This window comes from Phyllostomus hastatus, unplaced genomic scaffold (genome assembly GCF_019186645.2).
Source record: "Phyllostomus hastatus isolate PE091 unplaced genomic scaffold, TTU_PhHast_1.1 phas_scaffold_317, whole genome shotgun sequence".
Taxonomy (NCBI): domain Eukaryota; kingdom Metazoa; phylum Chordata; class Mammalia; order Chiroptera; family Phyllostomidae; genus Phyllostomus; species Phyllostomus hastatus.
The window spans coordinates 3,786,060-3,808,507 of NW_025334023.1; the positions used below are offsets into that span (position 1 = coordinate 3,786,060).

General features: G+C 56.2%; 1 protein-coding gene across 5 annotated transcripts in view; it reads right to left on the reverse strand.

The window, feature by feature from the left end:
* ARRB1 (arrestin beta 1) overlaps positions 1-22,448 on the reverse strand; it is a 66,939-nt gene that overhangs the window by 4,406 nt on the left and 40,085 nt on the right. For 3 of the 5 annotated variants that reach the window (XM_045817783.1, XM_045817786.1, XM_045817785.1), the window contains 12 exons: positions 16,013-16,043; positions 14,244-14,304; positions 11,398-11,442; positions 10,499-10,695; positions 9,130-9,189; positions 8,219-8,286; positions 5,998-6,133; positions 5,023-5,107; positions 4,530-4,602; positions 3,562-3,699; positions 2,797-2,880; positions 1,538-1,561 (listed from right to left, as the gene is read on the reverse strand). In XM_045817783.1, the coding sequence (XP_045673739.1) occupies positions 1,538-1,561; positions 2,797-2,880; positions 3,562-3,699; positions 4,530-4,602; positions 5,023-5,107; positions 5,998-6,133; positions 8,219-8,286; positions 9,130-9,189; positions 10,499-10,695; positions 11,398-11,442; positions 14,244-14,304; positions 16,013-16,043 (1,002 nt within the window). Of the gene's footprint in view, positions 1-1,537; positions 1,562-2,796; positions 2,881-3,561; positions 3,700-4,529; positions 4,603-5,022; positions 5,108-5,997; positions 6,134-8,218; positions 8,287-9,129; positions 9,190-10,498; positions 10,696-11,397; positions 11,443-14,243; positions 14,305-16,012; positions 16,044-18,848; positions 18,920-22,448 lie in introns of those variants that run through there. The other 2 variants (XM_045817781.1, XM_045817782.1) reach the window with 2 other exon arrangements.

The window sequence follows — 22,448 nt, forward strand, 5'->3', positions numbered from 1 at the left end:
TGTGCTGGGCACAGGGATAGAGGGGGGCGGGGGGCAGGGGGGCAGGACCACAGAGGTGCTGGCACCAGCCAGTGCTTCTGACAGCCAGAAAAATAACAAAACCAGGTACTTACAGAGCACTGACTCTGTGCCGGGGGCTATCCTAGGATTATTCTAATCTTTACAAGCTGTTATTGCACCAACGTACAGACTGGGAAGTTGAGGCACAAGGACAAACAGTATCTTCCCCAAGTGCACGCAGCTATTAATGGGAAGTGACAGACAGGCCTCTGACTCCCTTAACCACTGAGTGACAGCAGCTCATAACTGAGGTGTTTCCCACCCACCCCTGCTCTGCACTCTGACAAGAGCAGCCCCGAAGCCCCTCCTCTCAGCCGGAGGACGTGTCCCCGTGGGAGGCCCCGCAACTGTGAGTGCTGCCAGGCACAACCCCGCCTCCCTGAGCCTGCTGCCCAGCAAGCCCTGTTGGGAGAGATGAAGGGACAGGGGAACAGAGGGGACAGGCAACCAGGAGGGTCTGTTCCACCAGCCCCACCACTCACTTGGGGGCGCCTCACATCCTCAAGTCCTACTGAGCTCGTCTGGAAAATGGGGATAACAACACCTATGCTCCAGAACCACTAGAACTTCCGGAAGGTGACGTGTGTAAAGGCTGGTTACTTTGTGAAGCTTGTGCCAGGCAGAATCATGACTTCCTCGCAGTAAGAACATGGAGGTTTCCTAAGGCTGTTGAAACAATTTGGTTCTTTTTGCTTCCAAAGGGGATTGCTTTTCCAGGCCCACTTGGAAGAGTGAGCCCTCAGAACAGAAGCTGGTGAAAGACACAGTTTGCCACTAAAGCCACACAGGGTGCGGACGGAAGAATCTGGACCTTAACCTTGTACCAGGTCAGGAGCGATCAAGGGCAGGGGTTGCGTGTGATCCTTCTCCGGAACCTCAGCAGCCAGTACAAGCCAGGGCGTAGCTTGGGTTCGGGAAATCTTTACTGAAATACATTGAATTGAACTGAACTGAACTGAATTGCACCTCAGTCCAAACGGACCAATTTCTGGGGATCAGTAATGCTGCCATCTTGTCACAGAAGGAGGCAAAACCTCTGGTGGGGGGGCATGTGCTTTTTGGAATGCATGTGGATCCTGCTGGCAGAAAGGGAATCTTGTCGACAGAAGCAGAGCTCCACGGGCCCTCTCCTTAGCAACCCTCAGCCTGCAGTCCATTCTCATGAGTGTAGAAGTTTGAAAGCCATGGAGCTGACATTTCTCCAAAACATTCTATAATTCAGACTAGTTGGGGGCTACTCCCTAGATCAGTAATGCTGGCTTTGTGATCTGCAAAGGTCCTTGTCACCTGGGTGCAATGCTCGAGCAGGGTGAGGTTTTTAAAGGAAAAACTGCATCCCCTTGGTCCCTCGGGGGAGGGTTCCAGTCCCGGCGTGTGCCTGAGCCTGGCAATGCAAAGTGACCCTTGAGATTCCTTCCAACCCAGTGCCCTGCTGTCCTGGGAGGTGGGTCCATCAGGCCAAAGGGAGGGGCTTTACCTGCATGTAAGGTCTCCCAACAGGCTGGGTGGGTCAGAGGAGGCAGGAGAGGTGGTCAGGAGAGAGTTCAGAGAGGAAGAAAACAGAAAGCATGTTCATTCACCACCTGTGCTGCCCGTAGGTTGAGAAGACCCCGGGTCATACTCTCGCCCACCCCCTGCATGGCCGCCACTGCTCATCCAGGACAGACATGGCATTAGCCTTTCCTGGAGGCTCTGAGATCGGGCCCGGCTCGGCCAAACCCTCTGCAAGGCCTTGCGGAGCCACAGGACCCGCATCTGCAGAGGAAACAGGAGAAGGAAGCCCTGAGCTGCCTCTCCTGGGAGGCCTGTCCAATGGAGGGGGCAGTTCGGGGTTCACCAGGGATTTCTCCGGGAAGCAGCTCGAGGAGGCTGGGTCCTGCGAGAGCCACAGGCCGTGGGAGCTGGGGCCGGCAGTCTGAGACACCCTATAACACGCGGGCGAGTTACACGCTGCCAACCTGCACAAGGCAGGATCCTCATAATAAAGGGGACTGAACATCGAAGGCCACCAGCCTTCCCATCCTTTTGTACAAATGCATTAACTAGAAAAAAGCTCTGTGACAAATTAAAAACCTAGAAATCCTAATTCTAGGTTTATAACAACAGTAGGGGGAAAGTAGCTCTTTCTGAGCCACCCTGCGCCAGACTGTGCTCCAGGTCTGGGACTGAGTATGGTCCACGGCCGTGACCCTAGCTCCCAGCCCATGACCTGGGATTAGGGGAGGAGACTGCAAGAAAGGTTTGGGGAACTATTTGGGCCTCTGTTTCTCCATCTGTAAAATGAGAGAGTCAGAACACCCCCATCCAGCTGTGGGTGGGATCCTCAGCCCCCTGCAGATGATCATGGGCATGCGTGGGGGTGGGTGCCATACCCCAGGGTGTGAGGAGGGGCACAGGGCCCCCCAGACACCCCACAGCACAGACTCTGTGAAGCCTCCCCAACCCATGTGCCCAGAGGGGAGGCTAAGGAAGGGGGCGGGGGAGAAAGAGGAGGGGAAGATGGGAGGGGCAAGGCTGGGGCTGAAGGCCTCTGAAACGAGAGAGAGTAAGGGGGTAGAGGAGGAGGAAGAGCAGCAGGAAGGAAGAAGGGACGGAAAAGGAAGTCCTAGAGCTTGGTTCACCCTCAAGGCGGATGCAGCTAAACCGTCCAGCAAACAGGTGGAAGGGGCAGCAGGCTGCAGGTGGCTAGGGGCACGGCCCTGGACTCGGGGGTCGGGGCTGCACCAGCACACTCACCCGCCCCGAGACACCACCAGCTTCACTTTCACTTTGTAGGAAACGATGATGCCCAGGATCTCTCTGTTGGCTCCTTCCCTCAACCTGCAAGGTGACACGAGGAAGCCGGTCCATGGGAGCTCCCTGGGTGGGCAGGACCTGGCAGGGGAGGGGTGCGGTGGGGGGCGGCGGCCATCGCCCTCTCCTGGACCACTCAGCCACCAGGAGCGAGCAGACAGCAGTGTGAGAAAGGGAAGCTGTGCCCTGAGGGGGTGGGAACTCAGAAGGAATGGAAGCCCTGCCTTTGAGGGGCACCCCCACATCTGCCCTCAACTGTCCAGCCTCCCCAACCCCCTCACGATTCACTGTCTCTTGCTAAGGCCATTCGAGGAGCTATTCCCCCCGCCCCAACCAGCCTCACTATGCCTCAGGGACAAAGCCCATCTGATTGAAGACACTAGGTTAGGATCTGCTGCCTCTTGCAGGAGGCCTCTCCAGGTTGCTCTCCCTCAAGCAAGCCAGCAGAGCCCAGCCCTGACCAAGGGCGTGGGTCTAGGGGCCCATCATATCCCCTGGGTCATTCCTGGATAGCGGTGAGAATAAAGGGACAGCTTTCCCTGGCCGTCTAAGCTCCCTGGCTGTCTAAGAGGAGGGACCCTGGACAACGCTTGGGAAGAGGGGAACCTATGCCACCCAGCGCTGGCACTGGTGGGCCCAAGGCGGGTGTGGATCCACGGGGACAGGGCGGACATTCCAGAGCCAGGACGAGGGACGGCGTGTCCTCACAGGGTGCTGGAGGCCAGGTTCGTGTCTTCGTGCTTGAGCTTCCCATCCAGGGCGAGGCCGCGCTTCTCCCGGTTGTTGGCCAGGAAGGGGGTCAGCGTGTAGACCTTGCAGAACGTGGAGCTGGGGGCCACCGTGTCGCTGGGCAGAAGGGAGGCGGGTGTAGAGAGGCCCGAGCTAGAGCCCGCCCCACCCAGCCAGGACCTCTCGGAGAGCACAGGGCAACGTTGTGAAAGTGGGTTTGTTTTTTAGTGTTTTTAGCTGCAGATACACTGATTGCTATGACGTATAAACAAACACACACATATAAGAAATATTAAATGACATTAACTGCTCAAAAAAATTACATGCAGGGCCAGGAAAAAAAGAAAAAAACCAAATGTGTCTTCTAATAGGAGGATCTACTTCCTTCTGGTGAGAAAAAAAAATGTTTCAGTTGAGGTCGCTCATTTCCTCAGCAGCTAAGAAGCTGGGAACAAAGTTCCACGATCAATCACAGTAGCTCTCCTCAAAGCCAGATGTTTCTAACAACAAATTATCTACCCTCCCACACAACCCCTTTTACCCCATGAGCTGGATTATTCTTTCATCAGACAAGAACAGCTGTGTACCTAGTGTGTCAACCTGTTTGCCTTGGCTACCAGGAAGCTCAGAATAAAGTACTTCCCTTCAGTATAAGTTTCTGACACAGTATCATTATGACCCTAGGCCCTTGAGATTCATTAGCTCTTATTTGGTTATTCTAGTTCTAGTGGGTCTTTTCTGTGACGGTAGCACACATTATCTCACAGCTGAATCAAGTGAATGCTTTCTAAAAGGCGGGTCAGGATCATGGACTGTGAGTGGCAGGGAAGTCCGAGGCCCAGGCCTCTGCCGGGTGGAGAAGAGGCTCCTGGGCCTGTAAGGGACCCAGGGCTCCTCCTCCCCCCACCCAATCCCACACGTCCAGGACTGGGCTTATGCTCACTTACTCGGCCTCTTCCATGGCCACGGGGCACTTGTACTGGGCTGTGTTGAAAAGGCAGATGTCTGCATACTGGCGCACTGGGGAGGGAGAGAGGAATGAGGTGGTGTGAATTGGGGTGCAGCTCCCAGGCACCCCAGGCTCCCCTGAGTTGGGGGTGCTTAGCCCCAGGCAATGGCCAGAGTCCACTGGAAGCTTCCGCAGGTGACCATCCCCACCCTCCACCCAAAGGGCTGCCCAAACACACCCACACCCTTCCACGACCAAGAAGTCTTCCCCTCGAGGACAGCTTTGCCCTGCGCCAAGGGAACCCAAGAGGAGGCAGCTTACAAAGTCCACGCATTACCTGGCCAATAGGCAGCCTCAAAGCCTCGCCCTTTGGCTTAGAGCGGGGCCTGGGTACTCAGCAGTTACTTACAAGGCTGCTAACAAGGGGAGAGCCTTCAGCCACCCCCGCCCCGTGGGAGGACCCCCTTTGGCCCGCCCTCCACCCACGGTACCCGAGATCTTGATCTTCTTCACGGTCTTGTTGGTGTTGTTGGTGACATGGACGTTGACACTGATGGGCTCTCCGTGGTAGTAGATCTGGGAGGCGGAAGGAGGGAGCAGGGCTGGGTGGGAGGACCCCAAGCTCCAGAGAGGGGGAGGCAGGAGAGGCCTCACACAGGTCTCCCAGGCTCCCCAGACCTTGGGCACTCTGACACGGGCCCCTAGTTCATCAGCCACTCCCCGCTGATGCCAAGCCACCTGGCACGTTAGACTGCAGTCCCTCTGTGGGACCTTGACAGGTTGTTGAGTTAGAAGGTGATGCTTCTGCACACCAGTCCCCGCTTGCTCACCAGAAATGATGATAACAATAATAACAGCAACGAGGAGAGCGGTGTGACCTTGGGCAGGCTTCCTAAGCCTCTGCTTTCTCCTGTTTGCCCCCTAGTCTAGCTCCGTTTTCTCCTGTGTATGATAGGGAAGCTGGACTATGGGGTGACGTATCAAGTCCCTGCCAGCTCTGGCCGCCTAGAATTTTAGATGCGGGAGGATCTAGAAGAAGCTGGAGAGAGGTGGGGAAGAACTGGCCCACTCACTGAGGGAACCAGCTCTGAATCCTCATGGAGGGACCTCAACTTGAGTCTTGCCCCAAGCACTTGCTTTCAGTGGTCCCCAGAGAGGGGTAAGGGATGCTCGCAGCCCGAGGGCGGATGGGGGTGCAGGGAGGTCACCAGGACCAGGACCCTTCAGGGGCTGCACTGATTTCTGCAGTCTCATCCTTCAGGATCATGTCTCCTTCTGACACCATGTTAGGTCTTAAGAAGCTTCCCCAAAACCCCGAGGGAAATCTCAGGTCCCCAGAGCCCAGTGCTCCTACAGCTGGGGGCAGAAGATCCTACCTGAAGCGTCCTGAGGCCAGGAAAAGCTGGGATCTGAGCAGTCCCAGCCCTGACAGAGGCACCCCTCGCCCCCAAGTCTGAGCCCCCTACCTCCTTGTCCAGGGAGGCCTCAAGATGCAACGGCTTGTCTGACATCAGGAACTGCCTGGTGGTCTCGGCTGTGGGCTGGGGGCCAGGCCTCTCCGGGGCATACTGAACCTTCCTGATGACCAGGCGCACAGAATTCCTGGTGGGGATGGGCAGAGCAAAGATGACCAGAGTCACCTGCCGCTGGTGACTTTCCTTGCAATTCTCAATCCTCCTGCTCAAGAAATGGCCATTGTGGCCCACAGCCTCAGACTCCAGTCCAAACTGCAGAGATTGGCATAGAAGCCTTGTCACCACCTGGCCCTACTCCATCTTCCCTCATCCTGTCCCCAGCCACCCCCACATCCTCACTATCATCCCTGATGCTCTATCTAGTTCTTTCTCTGAAGCTTCATTTGCATGGGATCCCTGCCTACAGTACCCTCTTCCCACTGCTTCTGCCCTCACTTGCTTCCTTCTTCAAGGCCCAGCTAAATGCCTCCTCTTCCAGAGAACCTTCCTGGATACACCTACTTGGATCTTCTCCTGGTCTGAACACCCACAACACCAGAGCCGAACCACCCCCAGCAGCATGTCCTCTCGGTCTGTGTGCTAGTGGCCAGCAGGACAATAAGAAAGAGACTATGTATTCACTTGCGGTATCCCTTCTGTTATCTGACAGTGTAAGCTCCTCACGGACAGAAATTTTTGTCTCACTTGTTCACTGCTGTTTTCTCAGTGCCCGTGACAGTGTCTGCTGGCTAACAAATGCTGCTAAACATCTATGAAACAAAAATATGCAGAGGGGACAGGGACCCCATGCAGAAACAAACGGCACCCTGGAGAGGTGACAGGTCCGTGCTGGGGCGTGGATTCCCCCTGGGGATGCAGGTTGGGAAGATGATAAAGACTCGGGGAGGGGGTAGAGGCCCAGAGACAAGAGTGGGCTCAGTGATGGAGACAGGAGCTCAGGGCAGAACGGGACGAGGGCGGAACCGGGCCTCGGTGAGGCAGTCCCCGGGGCACGCTGGGCACGCCAGCATCCCTGTTCCTCAGAGGAGCCACCTCCACTCCCTGGGCCGGTTAGCCAGGGCAAAGTCCTGGCTCTCCCCTTACGAACTTATGACCTTGAGTAAATTAACCTGTGTCTCGGTTCCTCATGTGTAAAACAGCAACAGTAGCAGGACCAATTTCTTAGGGTTGCTATGAGAACTAAATTAGTTCATACACGCCCACCACTTTGAATACTGTCCAGCACATAATTAATCTTTGATAAATGATAGTTGCTATTATTAGTAGTAACTCTGGTGAGGACTTAAAATGTCCCATTGGTGGTGAGGAGCAGGTGGCAATTCTCCACGTTGCTCCTCTTCCTTTCTCTGATCAGGCTCCAGCACCCAAAACCACAATCCCCCTCCACTCCCCTGACCTCGGACCTTAAGAAGAAGTGGAGAAGCAAGGGAGAAGGGCCCCATTTCCCGCCCCCAAACACACACAAGCTGCCCAGGCTGGAGATGGAGATGCCTGCAATACACCCTGAAGCCACCAGGTGGCAGACTCAGCCCACTCCTTAACAGATTGCCTGCCAGCCAGCCTCTGGCGGGAACTGTCCAGGGAAAATTGTATCTGAGTTGGGGGCGGAGGCAGCCCACATCAGAAATCAAGGCCGGCTGTTTCAGGCTGCCTTGGGCTCTCTGTGTGCCCAGGGCTGTGCCTCTCCAAGAGAACGCTTCCCCTCTTGAAGACATGAGCTGCCCTCCCCCTCCTCACCTGGGTAGGTTCACTTTCCCCACTTCTCTCCCTTACTTAGAAGCCTCCACAGACACCCCCTACCACTCCTACCTGCCGCTGATAGCCTCCCAGGAAGAGACCTGGGAAATGGGTCTAGGATGGCCTGGGAACTAACTCACTGTTTAAAACAATCTGAATTTTTGGGATTTTTTGCAAAACAAAGTAAAGAGACATGCAGTCTGGAGGCGGCGAGAGGGAGGAAGCAGGTACAACAGCATGAAGGAAAAAATGCTAAGGCCTGAGCCAGGGCCATTAAGCCACCTCCCCAGGAAGCCCTCTGTGACCGGCCAGATGTCCAGAGGGCCCTGGTCAGACCTCCCAGTGCTGGAATGCGTGGCCCCTCCTCAAGTACTTCCAGGCATTGTCACTTATCTCTCCCCTGACCCTGCCTGGCCTGCCCCTCTCCCCGCCAGTAGGCAGTCCACACCCGAGCCCGACGCTGCGGTCTTCTCACCGTTTGTGGATCTTCTCCTCCAGGTTCTCTGCACAGAAGGCTTTGACTTCATAGTCCACACCACAGGCCTGTGGGGAGGGGGTCGCTGACTGCAGGGCCTTGGGGTGGGCAGAGTCCCAAGAGCACCGCCAGTCGCCCTCTCCTCTCACAGAGAGGACACTGGAGCGGAGCCCCAAACCGCCCCCAGCCCCCACAGGCCCTCGGTTTGACTCGGGAGCCCTGCGCTCCGCCCCAGGGCCGTGCTGCCTCCCTTTGTGGATGCGCCTCCCCCACCTGACCTTCCCACAGGGCTGCTCCCCAGCTCCCCCAACGCGGGGCATCCCAAGCCACCCCAACAGGGCTATATTCTGCGGACTCCTGGCTCGCCTGGTGGTCACCCTCACCAGGGCAGCCGCCCAGACATAACAGGACCCTCGGTGCCCTGTTTGGGAGCAGCGTGTGCATGCACAGTGGGCACCATGGGCACCGCGGCAGCGGCTCACTCGCCCTCGCACCGCACGAGGAGGCACATCCCATTACCTCCATTTCACAGAGGAGGAAGCCTGGGCTGAGGTCGGGGCCTGTGATACTAGTGGGGTCACTTCTCTCTGAGCCTCAGTTTTCCCACCTCTGAAATGAGTGCACCTCCACATGAGGTGTGAGGCCAGGTGGTCATCCAGAGAATGTGTGGTCCTGTTGCAGCCGACACCAAGATCGGCGAGAGTGACTCGGGAGAGCCTTTGGACACACCACTGAGCTCGGGGTAAGGACGGCACCGCATCTGCTACCCTCTCGGTGAACAGACAGATTAGACTCGCCTCGACACAAGGGGGCTTCTACAGGGAGGGCTCCAGCACCTCCTGGAGAGGAGGCCAGGGACCGGGGAACACAAGTGTCATACTCAGACAGATGCTCCCTTTGGGGCGACCCACCTTCCCCGTGTCTTCAGGCCCTGGCTGCAATGTCACCGAGCACGGGAGGTTCGGAGGGATCTGTGGAGAAGACAGCCAGAATGAGCCTCCTGCCATGTTCACCGCTCACCGCCCCAGGTCTCCTGCCTCAGGAGAATGCACGCTCGCTCCTCAGACCAGGGCACTCCAAAGACAGGCACGTCTCTCCCGTCAGGTTAGGGGCTCCAGAGGGCACACCACGCCTCCCCCATCAGACTGTGCCAAGCCACGCCCCACATGGGGCCAAAGGCACCTCCAGTAAAGCCAGTGACCCCTCCAGTAAAGCCAGTGACCACAGTGTTTCTCTCCATCCAAAGGTTCAGCCTAGCCCAGTCCTCATGGACCAACAGTTGAAAAAGATCTCCCCAGGATGTCTGCTGTGGTGGGCAGAATAACGGCCCAAACGATGTCCATATCCTAATCCCCAAACCTATGACTGTGTTGCCTTTCATGGCAAAGGGACTTTATGTATGTGATTAAGGATCTCGCGATGCAGAGATTACCCTGGATGTAACCACGAGGCTCCTTAACAGTGAAAGCAGAAGTCAGTGTCAGAGACGGGCTGTGAGAAAGACTCACGTGGCGGGTGGGGGGCAGGGATAGGCTACGAGCCAAAACGTGAGCGGACTTTAGAAGCTGGAAAAGGCAAGGAAACAGATTCTCCCCCTACCCCACCCCCGAGCTCCAGAAAGAATGGGGCCCTGCTGACACCCCGGTTTTAGCCCGGTGAGGCCCATTTCTGACTTCTGACCTCACCCAGGTAATAAGGTAATAAGTCTGTACTTTAATTGGCGGGTTTAATTGCCACCATGTTTGCGGTAGGTTGTTTCCGCAGCCACAGAAAACCAAGGCACTTGTGAAGGAGAGGATGAGCCGCACTGCCTCCCCTTCTCTACCCTCCGGACAGCAAGGAGAGATCACTTCGTCACGTCACAGTCAGAGTCTGAGAAACAGGGCTCGTGAAAACCCAGGATGTGGGGGTCTCGGAATGGACAGTGGGTGGAGCAGGGAAATCCACTACTTGCCATCCCTGTCTGTGAGCCGGGCAGAGGCTGGGCAAGTGGGCAGCCAGTCTGAGGGAGGAGACAGCCCTGTGGTGACCCGGGGGCAAGAAAGGGCCCCTTTGTCTGCAGCCCCCCGTACCCTCTTTCTCCCACCAGTGACCTGGACTCAGGAGGGTCTGGGAGCAGCTCAGAGGTAAGGGTGACACCCCTGGCAGAGGCCAGACAAGAGGCACTTACCAGGCCGTACAGCAGTGCCCCGGGTCCCAACACACACTGCCCCAGCTTCCCCTGCGTGCCCGCCCAGAGCGCTTCCCTACAGGTGATGCTTCTGGAATGCGGTCCCTGACCTCAAAGGTGAACGGGTAGGCGTGCTCGCCCAGCTTCTTGATGAGGCGCTCCTGCAGCCGCGTCAGGGGCTTCTTGTCCTCGGGGGCCGGCGGGAAGGACTGCACGTTGGCCACAAACAGGTCCTTGCGAAAGGTCAGGCCCAGGACATCCAGGTCCTCCCGGCCGTAGCGGAAGGCGCAGGTCAGTGTCACATAGACTGTGGGAGCAGGGGGCACTGAGGGGGGGGCCAGGAGGGCACCGAGCAAGCCCCCCACAACCGCAGCCATAGCCCTGAGATTGGCCCAGCTGGCGGCCACAGGTCTGCCCCACAGTTCCCATGGAGAGGGCTGCACTGCCCTTGGGACGGGGCACTGGGGACCTGGGAGAGCCACCTGTGGCCTGGCACCTGGAGGAAGTAGGGGCTGACCGCTGGACCAGATCTGTCCTTCCCCACCCCCACCCCACTCGAGCCAGGGCGTGTGTGAAGGGGCACAAATAGGTGGTTCTGGATGAAGGCCCGGGGTCTTGCCCAATCTAACCCCCACCTCCCGTCTTCCTGCTGACCTTGGACAGGCCCTGCACCTCCCCAGCAATCAGCTGTTTCTTCTGTAAAATGAGACTCTAACTCCCGCCCTGGTGCAGCCCAGCCTTGGGACCGTCATTCTATATGGATGTGATAGTGCTCGGGCATTGAAATGGTTCTCCCCGGTGGTGGCCCGGTGCAGGGCCGCCCCAGGCCGGAGGAGGCCGGGGCTCCTGCTCAGATGTGCGGTGGGGCTATGGAGGGAAGAACCGATGGGGATGGGCTGGGAGAGGCAATATGATTGGCTGCTGCCCTGCCTGGGAGTCAGGGGGACTCTAGGCTGGAGGTTGGCAGGGGAAGAGGAGGCCCCTGGACAGGCCGGGGGTGGGGCCTCACCTTTCCTCTCCTTGAGGTACTCAGGATCCACCAGGACCACACCGTCTGGAGGGAGGACAGAGAGTTGAGTAGACCCTCCCAACCCAACCTCTCAAACTCCTAAGCCCTGAACACCAAGCAAAACCCAAACTCAACCACAAACCCCACCGTCTGCCTGTCTGTCCAAAAGCACCACAAGAGAAACAGGAGACCAGCACCCAGGGGGACGGCACAGTACCCCTGCCACCCCCGGCTGGCCTTACAGACCCAGCTGGTGACTTTCGGGGGGTTACTTTTGTGTATCTGTCATGATAATAATTGGGGCCCAAACCCCCTGTTGTCGGGTATCATTTGGAATTTAGAAGTTCTGAATTGTAGGAAGGCCATCGGGTCCATCCTCCATGCACTCTCTGATGCCCCCTGCAGGATCGGGCCATGCCCATCGCTCAAACCCACGCTCCCTCTGCTGGGAGACGTGAGTATTCTCACTGAGGGGCCATAAGGCATGACTGGCCTTCTAATCCTGCACCAAACTCATGAACAGTTTTAGACTTTCAGAGCTCTTGGCTTTGGGGTTTGCAGAGCCAGGTGAGTGGCCCTGCTGTGCCCACCTCGTCGGGCTCCTGTGAGGACTGAGCCAGTGCATGCATTAAAGCAGTAGATGGGGCTCAGTGTACATGACACCACGGAGAACGTCCCAAGACCAGGCCTTGGGAGGGTGGGGTCAGCCAGGCACGAAGGTCCTCTTCTCTGCCCAGAACCCCCGGGGACCAGCACTCTGGTTCACGGTCACATCCCCAGTCATCTCGGGCCACACTTGACCCAGCTAGATGCACTGAACAAGCACAATCTCTCTCTGCCCACACCCTAACCCCCCCCCACCCCCCACCCCACGATGCCCCCACAGCTGACCTCTCAGGGACTCTCAGAGGCCACCTCTGGAAGTGAGTGCCCAGAGGGCCCTGGGTCCTACCCCAATGCCGGGCAGGTCAAGGGACAGGTGGCTGGGGAAGTGCCACCCCCTCCCAGAGCCCCAGTGCCCATCCCTCCCTAATGGAGGGTGTTCCTTCCGTGCTGGCACTGGGGGTTCAGTGGGAAATCAGCGAGGAGAAGTCCCAGTCAGGACACTCCTTCCTGCCAGGGGCCTCAGGGGAGGCTCCCTGGAGGACGGGAGTTGTACCAGGTCTTAAAGGGCAAGAAGGGTCATCGAGAGAAGACCAAGGTAGTCCTCGGGGCCCCCACAGGGCCCACACAGGGCCTGCCATGCAGCAGGTGCTCTTGCGAACACTTGCTGAGCAGTTCTCGGGTGCCCAGGGTGCTGGGGGAGCTGCTTCCCTCAGCCCGCCCCCCCTCCCCCAGCCTCAGTGCCACCTCCACTGTGGTTCTCAATAGGCCAGTGGGCTGAAGATGGCACCTCCAAGGAGGCCGCAGGTGAACACTGGGAAGCTTGCCCACAGCCTCCAAGGGGCCCGTTCAGGGGGGAGATGCAAATGGCAGAGGGGACACTGAGCTCAGGGGACACCAAACAGTGTCCCCAGACAGGGCTGGGGAGGAAGAGTGGGGTCATCCTGCTCTGGGCAGGAGGGAGGGGCCCTGGACGGGAGCTGGCATCTCCGCAGCCCCGGGCCCTGCTTGCACCCCTGCCAACCCGGGACTCCCCAGGGTTCCTGTCCCAAGGTCATGGAGGTCTCCCTCTCGGAGAGCTGAGGCGGCTGCTGCGCGCTGCTCCCACATGGGCTCCGCCACCCCGGGCTGGGCTGGCTCCCGCCCTCCCAGCCCCAGGACGGCCCCAGTGGTGCGATGACCTTGGCCACGGTCTCTGTGAATTTCCCCAAACACACCTCAGTTTCCTCACCTGGACTTGGCCTCGTGCAGTTTCCAGTGCTCACCCTCCCAGCCTGTCCCCTCCACCGGCCTCACTTTGGTTCGTTCGTGTCTTCTCTCTTTAAAAACCATTGAGCCTCTCCGGGCCTCACTGCCCCCGTCTCTACAACAGGGGGACTTGGGGCCTCCCTCCCTCCAACAGGTGTGGGAAGAGGCGATGAGATCAAGCTCTTCTAAGGAGAGCGATGGCTCTTAGCTTCCTAACCAGGGGTGAGCGTGCCTTCCGAGGGGACGTTCAGCAATGTCCAAAAATGCTTTTTGTCATGCTAGAACGGGGTCTAGGGGGTGGAGGCCAGGGGTACTGCGGAACACCTGCAATGCACAGTGGAGCCCCGACAGCAAAGTGTTACCCGACCTTCCAAGCCAGGGGCACCGAGGCTGAGGAGCCCTGAATGAGAGCAAGGCCTGGGGGAGGGCGTCAGCCTCTGGGAGGACCCGCATGTCCATGAGAACAGCCTCCACCTCACAAGTCCCAGGGTTTTCCTTCCACCGCCCAGCCTGTGCCGTCAGGAGGCAGCAGAACACAGGTTCTGTAGGGCTAGGCTGCCTGGGTTTGAATCCAGGCTCCGTGACCTGCTAGCTCTGTGACCTGGAGCAAGTCACGCAACCTCTCTGGGCCTCGTCAGCACCTCTGTGAAGCAGGGGTAATAACAGTGGCCACCCCCAGTGTATGCTGTAAATTGTATGGGGTGGGGGCAGGGAGTAGTGGGGAGCTGCTGTCATCATCGTCCTCGTCCTCCTTATCATCGCCAGGGTTCCTCCCCTGATTCTCACCTCCATCCTTCTCACTTAACCCTCAGCTAAGGGGGGAAGCTGCTCCATAAATGTTTGCTGACTGAAAAGCAGGACGCCCCTCGCACCCCATTCTTGGCACCAGGGGCCCAAGGGCTTGTCCTGGGCTGCTTCAACACACCCTTCTCTGGGAGGGGCCTGGCCAGCCCCGCCTCCCCCTCTGCCTTCCTCCCTGGACTCCAGAGACTCACCCACAGGGTCCACGAGGTCGATGTGGTCCACAAAGTCCCGCTTCCCCAGATAGACGGTGAGCTGCGGACGAGAGGAGCAGGGTGACATTAGCAGCTGTGGGCCCGGGGAACACGCTCCTGAAAGCCGCGGGCCCTGGCCCTGGAGGAAACCTTGGGAGCTGCCCCTGAAACTCCAGACCCATCCCCGACGCTCACCGAAACCCTAGCTGGCCTTGGACCTGAGCCCCAGCCCCGATACGAAGAATAACAAACCCTTGTACAATTTTGAAGGCACCTGTTCATTCTAAACCTCTATGAAGAAGTTGCTATTGTTTCCATTTTACTGATGAGGACACAGCCCTGGAGAAATCTTCTTGTCCAGCACCACGGAGGGTGGGGCAGCCACAGCGGCCAAGAGGCCTGCTGAGCAGAGTCCCGGGCGAGTCTCTGAGGGCCCAGAGAAAACGAGAGCAGGGACACCCAGTGAAGCTCTGAACCCTGAGCTCCTTCCGCACAATCTAGCAGAAACCCACCCCTGTGGGGGCCAGTGTTCTGAGCGGAGAGGGATCCAGAGCTGGAGCCCCACTTGGCAGCCAGCCCTCAGGGGAGACCCTGAGCTAGAGTCCAGAGGGTCACCCTGGACGCCTGCTCCTCCACGGTCCCCAGATCCCGATGAGTCCCTCCATCACAGCCCGCAGGCCACCCCTCCTCAGCCAGCCGGGCCCTCCCGAAATGCTAATCCAACGCTGCTGTTCCCATCTGAAAACCCTCTAACGGTGCCTCCGTGCCCAGAGGCAAGATGACAAATGGGTTTCATTCCAAATGCCAACTATGATTGATGGCACGATTGGCCGGAGCTGAGGAGGAATCTGGGACAGGCAGGATCCTGGCTCAGCGGGAAAGGTGACCAGTGATGTTTGCAGAGGGAGCCCATGAGCTGCCATTTGCCAGCCCAGGCCAGCGGTCCAAGCCCCTGTGCCCGCCACCAGACTCCCCAGGACCCAGCCCCGCAGCCACCCGGCCGCAGCTCCTGCTCCCTCAGCCTCCCTCTGGGCACTCAGACGCAACTGCTATGACCCCCCACCCCACCCCTACACACACTCCCTATGACTTACTTACATGCAAGCCCAGAATGCCCTTTCTACCAGGCCCTGCCTGGAAACACACACCAGGCTGGGTCCTGTAGCCCCAGGGCAGCCCTTTGTCTCACACCTGTCACTGTAGATGGGAATGATCGCTTTCGTGTCTGCCTACCCCGTCTGGCGCCTAGTGGAGGGCCTGTGCTTATTTATCTCGGTGCCGCCTACCCCAACCCCACCGGCTCACCGGGGCCTGACGTGACTGATGTCAGCACCATCTATGTGCTGAGCTGAGAGGGAGGCAGGATGGAGCCTGGGGCCTGCAGGAAGAAATCCAACAGGAGGGGCACTGGGAGCTGCCCCGACAACTCGAGGACGCCCGGTTTGGTAGACAGCCTCTAGGGGCCTCTCACACCAGGGGGCAGGGCCCCTGAGGCCCTTGGCACTTCTCTGGCTCCTGCACTCACACCAAAGTCTCTCTGTGATAGCCATGTACCCCCACACCAGAGCAGGGGCTCCCTGGAGCCCAGGGGAACTGTACCACCCCAATCCCAGGAGTGAGTTTCCCAAGGGCCCCCAACCCTGCGGCCAAGGCCTCTTAACAGCCTCAGATGGGGATATGCAGGGTCCTGCGTGGTCAGGAGACATGCCCGAGAGAGGACAAGAGTTTGGGGTCAGGCAGGAGCTGGGGTGCAGCTGTTGTAGACTCACCTTTCCATTTGGGCTCGCCTTCTTGAACACCCTGTGGAGAGAAAGAGAGGGAAGGCCAAGGTTAGCCCAGGGGAAGTCTCCTGCAGGCCATCCCTCAGCAGGGCTGAGGGCCAGGGGCCTGGAGTGATTTTGCAGGCTCCTTCTCAGCCTTCAGAGCTGGAATAGTGCCCAGCATACCCAGATCTCACCATCTCCACCACTGCTCCCAGCCAAGGCACCTGTATTGCCATTACAGCTCTCCCGGGCTCTGGCCATGGCCCCCTCAGTCTGTTCTTCAACCAGCAGGTGGAGGGAGTCTTTCCAGATGTAAGTCAGACCGCCGCTGTGCACTTACTCAAACCCTGCCCTGTCCAGGCAGAGGACTGGCCTCGGTCTGAGCGTCTGCTCTGCCTCCTTTACCTCCCGACATGGCCTCCGCCTCTCCTCCCTCCATCCTCCAGCCACAGAGCCTCTGGCTGTTCCTCCCACACGTCAGGGCAGCTCCTGCCTCAGGGCCTTCGCTCTGGCAGTCCCCTCCCCCGGACACTCCTCACAGACCTGCTTGCCCAGCATCCCAGCATTAAATGAGGGGTCTTCCCCCTGTGTCCCACCCCACACTCTCGCTTCTTTTCTCCCTCTACTTTCCCTTTTCCCGCAGCACTGACCACTTTCTAACCTACTGCACAGTCGCTGGTTACAATTATGCCTGTCTGCTCTGCTAACACGTCAGCTCCCTGAGAACTGATTCTGCTTGGATGGATCCTAAGTGCCCAGGAGGGTGCACCTATTAGGTGTTCAATAAATGCATTAATGAATGCCAAGTAGCAAGGACTCGATAAATATTAGTTGAGTGGGTGAATGAATGAACAAGTGAAGGAATCAGCAGCTGAGAAACTGAGGCCCAGGAGAGGGAGGGGACATGCCCGTGGCCACAGAGCAGACCTCTGGGTGTGGAGGCAGGCAGAGGCCTGTCGCCCAGTCCCACCAAGGGCTCGCTCTGCCTTCCGGAGTGCACTGCAGGCTGCAGCAGTTCCCCTGCCCTCTCCCGCTGCTGCTGCCTCTGAGCACCAGAGGCCCCTCCCCAACCCCTCACTGTAGATTCCCAGAACCGCTCAGTACTGTTGGGAGGGAGAGAAGAAAAGTGAAAGAGACAGAGACCCAGGGGTTAAGAGAAGGGGCTGGAGGAGGAAGAGGACAGGATAGGGACATGGCCCGGGAGCTCTGAAAATAAAAGATGGCATTGGAGATGAAGAAACAAACAAATAAAAAAATAAAAACAAAAACAAAAATGAGGGAGAGAGGAGCAGTCACAAGCCAAGACTTGGAGCAGACGCAGGGCGATGGGGCAGGCCCGTGTGCAGCCGAGAGGGACCACACAGCCCCAGTCCCTCCCCGGAAGCAGGAGGTCCAACAGGCAGCCTGGGCGAGGCAGGGGGAGGCCAACAGCATGGCAGCAGCAGTCTGTCCTGCAAGGGGGGTGTGGGGGGGGTGGCTCTGTGTTGCCTCCACCGCCTCCCACACAGCCACCCCTCATTCCGGGGCCCAAGGGACGCTGATGCATCTGAGCTTGGCTTGCAAAGAAGGGCCTAGCACATTCCTCCCTGACATCCCCTAGGGGTTCTGAGCTTTTCTCCTCATAAATATTTATCAGTGTTTGGAGTGTGAAGATGCCACTGTCAGCAGGAGTGTAATAATTGCTAAAGTGAGAAAAAATACACATCACATGGTTTAAACCAGCAGCTACCAGGTTGGGCTAGGCCTGCAGAGAAGACCAGAGATCCCTCCCAGGGATAAGTGGCCTCCTGGCCACAGGAGGGGGCCGGGGGCCAGGCTGAAAGAGTGATAATCTAAAAGGGAGGGAGGGAAGGAGGAAGGGAGGTAAGAAGGAACTAGCCTTTGTTAAGTGCCTAATTTTTTCTACTATTAGCACTGCAAAATGGGCATTCTAGCCCATTTTACCACATATCTCTGTGCTCATAGATAATGAACTGGGGGTTCAGAGAGATGTGGTGACCTGCCCAGGAACGCACAGCAAACAGGGGACAGCGTCAGGATTCCGACGCAATTCTGCATGTCTGCCTCCGGAAGCTGGGTGCTTCATACCCAGCCCTGCTGCTTTTCTACAGCAGGTGTTTTTATCGAGATCGGGAACAGAAATGAGGGGAAATGAGGGCAAGAGAGGGGCAGGGAGAGGAAGAAACGACAGGGCCGGTGAAGGGGTGAGAGGAGAGTGAGGGCAACAGGGGCAGGAAGGTGGCCAGTAGGGGGGACGTTCTGACTCTCAGTCAGCCAGGGGGCCACCTTCTCCTCAGACCACCGCAGCAGCTGCCCAAGATCTGAGAGTGTGTTGTGCCCTAGTCACGTCTTGAAGTGTCTTTCCCCAAACACTGCCGATCCTCCCACAGTCCCATTTCAGAGATGAGGAAATGGAGGGTCGGGCGGGCGAACGGTGGCCACCTTTCCCCTCCGTCCAGCCCTCCCCGAAGCAACTGTGCCAGCTTCTTGACCCCAATGTCAGCAAAAAGGTCCCTGTGGGAGTGCTTCCAGGCCACCGGGACCCCCCATGTGTGACGCACCATGCAGATGGCTTCTGCCCGTCCACTTCGAAGAGCAAGCACAAACGCACAAGACATGGTCAGAGCCAGACACCCAGACTGCGGGGCAGTGGCCGGATCTGGTTTACTCCCGAGTCCCTTCTGTGCCCCGCAAGCCGGGTTCTCGAGCCAAAGCTCGGTCCCACACAGGAAACACCGGTGGTGGTGCAGCTGAGTGAGGCTCACTGGAGACAAGGAACAGAAACCCACCGAGGGTAGCCCAAGAAAGGGAGGGGGGCATGATAAGGAGACAAAAATCTCACGGGAAGAGTGCGCAGGCAGGAGGCACAGGGGCTGGAGCCAGGAACAGGGAAGCCATCAGCCTCTCAGACGGTTGCTGTCTCTCTCCACCTCTCCCTCTGGGGCTGCATGTTCTGCCGGCTGCACTGCTCTCTGTGCGGCCGCTCCATTGTCTTTGTAGACCAACTCTCTCTGCTTACTCAGTGCTTTTCTGCTCCTCCATCATTTTGGCTTGCAACTGGCTCTCACTCTGACCCTCTTTCTTTTCTGCCTCTCCCTCAGCTTCCCACTGTTAATTGCTGAATGGCCCAATTCCAAAGTCCCAGGAGAGGAATTTCATTGGTCAGCTTTGGTCAGGTGTCCCATTCCTGGGCCAATCAGCTCTGCCTAGAGTGTGTCATATGGTCCCTGACGCATGGGCAGAAAAGAGTCTATAGAGCAATGTTTTTCAAAGCAGGGGCCACAACCCATTAGTTGGTAATGAAATCAACTTAAAGCATTGCCACCAGCACTTGTTTTAATGGAATAGGAGATAGAAGAAGCCTGAGGTATAGATAGCAAGCATACAGTACATATCACTATATTTACCAATACTCCATCCCCCTCCAAGGCTGGGCAAATTTCTCCCGTCCTGTGAAGTCGAGCATGCCCGTGTAGCTTGCTCCAGCCAATGAAATATGAGTAGAAGTGCTACATGCCATTTCCAGGCAGAGCATTTAAGGGCTGGTGCATGATTCCCCATGCCTATTGTATTAGTTGTATTAGTTTTCCTTGGAGCCTACAACAAATGGCCACAAACTTAATGGCTGAAAACAACATAGGCTTATCTTACAGTTTCATAGTTCAGAAGTTTGAAGTGGACCTCACTGGGTCAAAATCAAGATGTTGGCAGGGCGATGTTCCTCTCCAGAGGCTCTAGGGGCAAATTCGTTTCCTTGCTCTTTCCAGCTCTTAGGGCACCCATGTGCCTTGTTCCAAAGCCTCTCCCTCCATCCTCAAAGCCAGCAACAGCAGTTTGAGCTCTTACCACATTGCATCACTCGGACCTCTGTTGCTTCCCTCTTTTTTAACGAGCCTTATGGATACATTTAGTGCCCTATTTTAAGACCGACTGATTAGGAACTTTAGCTTCCTCTGCAACTATAATTCCCCTTGGCCATGTAATGTAATACATTCAAAGGTTCCAAGGATCAGGGTATAGGCACATTGCGGGGGGCTGTTCTTGGGCCTACCGCACCCTCTTTCCCCTGCCACAGAAAGCAGCAATGACCTGCGTGGGGAAGCCTCCAGCAACCTGAACTCCAGGGCACTCCTGCTGCATAACAGACTTGCAGCATGAGGGAAAAAGAAAGTTCTAGCACCACTAAGAGTTGAGGGCTGTTTGTTATTGCGGCAGACCAGCTTCTCCTGACTGATACAAAAAGTATGACTCAGTGAAACTTTCACTTCAGGTGAACTGAGCTAGAATCTTCGACAAATTTCATGCTGCAATTTTTGTAATGTTGAAAACCATGCCTACAACCAACGTGCTCTCCACCAGTGCCTGCCAACCTATTGGATCCTGTTTCCCGATTCCATTCCATCAGGGTAGCGCTGCCAGGCAGGCCGGCAGGTCAGCTGGCCATTAGCCAGAATGCTGGCTTCTCCAGGGAGCCCCAGGCCCCGCCTGCAGCGTGGGGGACCTGTTGGTCAACTTTACACTAGTATTCCTCCGCTGATCTGTGGACCTCCAGTCCTCCCAGGGTCCGTTTGTGCCTGTAGGAGAGACCTGCACCACAAGGCCCCAGAACAAAGCACGTCTCTGATAAATTATCCAACAACCAGGAGCTGATAATCCTGTGGAACAGCCAAACAAAGGAATATTATAGAGCAGTGAAATTATGCTTGCATCTTTTGTAACCCAGGGAAATGCCTATGACAGAATAGTAAGCAGAATAGATCAGGACTCAAAATACCATATTGGGCATGAGCTCAGTTTGCACTAAATAAATACCAAAATAAAAAACAATAAGATGGCAGTACTCCTCGAATTGATCTACAGGGTCAGTGTAATCCCTATCAAAGTCCCCACTGGCTTTCCTTCAGAAACTGGCAGGCTGGTCCGAAAATTCTAATGGGAACACAAAGGACCCAGAGTAGCCAAAACAATCTTGAGGAAAAAAAAAAAAAAGAACAAAGTTGGAGGACTCACACTCCCGAATTCGTAACTCGCCACAGGCTATAGTAGTCAAGACTGTGCAACACTGACCTAAATATAGACATATAGATCAATGGAACAGAATTGAGAATCCGGAAATAAACCCATATATTTATGGTCAATTGATTTTTGACGAGGGAGCCGAGACAAGTCAATGGGGAGGAAAGAGTCTTTCAACAAACGATGCTGGCGCACTTGGGCATCCACAGGCGAGGAATGAGGTTAGATCCCCCGCCTCACATGGTGCACAAAAGTTCACTCAAAACTGGTCAGAGACCTAGAACTCCTGGAAGAAACATGACCGTGAGTGAGGCAACAGTTTCTTAAATATGACAACAAAAGCACAGGCAACCAAAGGGGAAAAAATAGATAAAACTGACTTCATCGAAATTAAACACTCTTGAGCTGAAAAGGTCACTGTTAAGCAAGTGCAAAGACAACCCACAGCCCTGGCCAGTGTGGCTCCCTTAGCTGGAGTGTAGTCCCATAACTGAGAGGCCATGGGTTCGATTCCCAGTCAGGGCACATTTCTAAATTGAAGGTTCAACCCCTATTCCAGGCGCATACAATCCCCAGTCAGGTGTGCATGGGGGCAACCAGTCGAGGTTTCTCTCACTTCCTCTCTCCCTTCCTCTCTCTATAGGCAAAGAAAAAAATGTCCTTGGGTGAAGATTTAAAAAAAGATAACTCACAGAATAGAGAAAATGTTTTCAAATCATGTATCTGATAAGAGTCTAGTGCCAGGATACATAATGACTTTACTTTTATTCAACATCAAACAGGCAAGTAAACCAATTAGAAATAGACAATGGATTTGAATAGACATTTCTCTGCGGAAGATATGCACATGGCCAGTGAGCACATGAGATGATGCCCAACATTGCTAGTCGTTGAGGAAATGCAAATCAGCCACAGCCACACACTCTGTCCTCCTAGAACAGCTGTGACTAAAAAAGGATGACAGCAAGTGTGGTCATGGATGCAGAGACACGGCAGCCCTCGCACGCTGCTGGTGGTAATGCGACGTGGGGGTCATTTTGGAAACAGTCTGGCAGTTCCCCTAAAAGTTAGACACAGAGCTAACATCTGACCCAGCAGTTCCATCCTCCATACGCACCTAAGGGAACTGGAAACGGATGTTCATGCAACGTGGGCATGTAAATATTCATAGCATCATTGTCCATAATAGCCATAAAACATTATGACTTATTGATCATATCAATAAATATGATCAATCAATTGATGAATGTATTTTTAAATGTGCTATGTATACAATGGAATATTATTCAGCCACAGGAGAGGTGAAGTGTTGACCCACGCTCCATGGATGAGCCTTGAAAACGTGACATTAAGTGAAAGAAGCCAGGCACAGAAGACCACACGAGGTCTGACTCCATTTACATGACATGTCCCAGAGAGGAAAGTA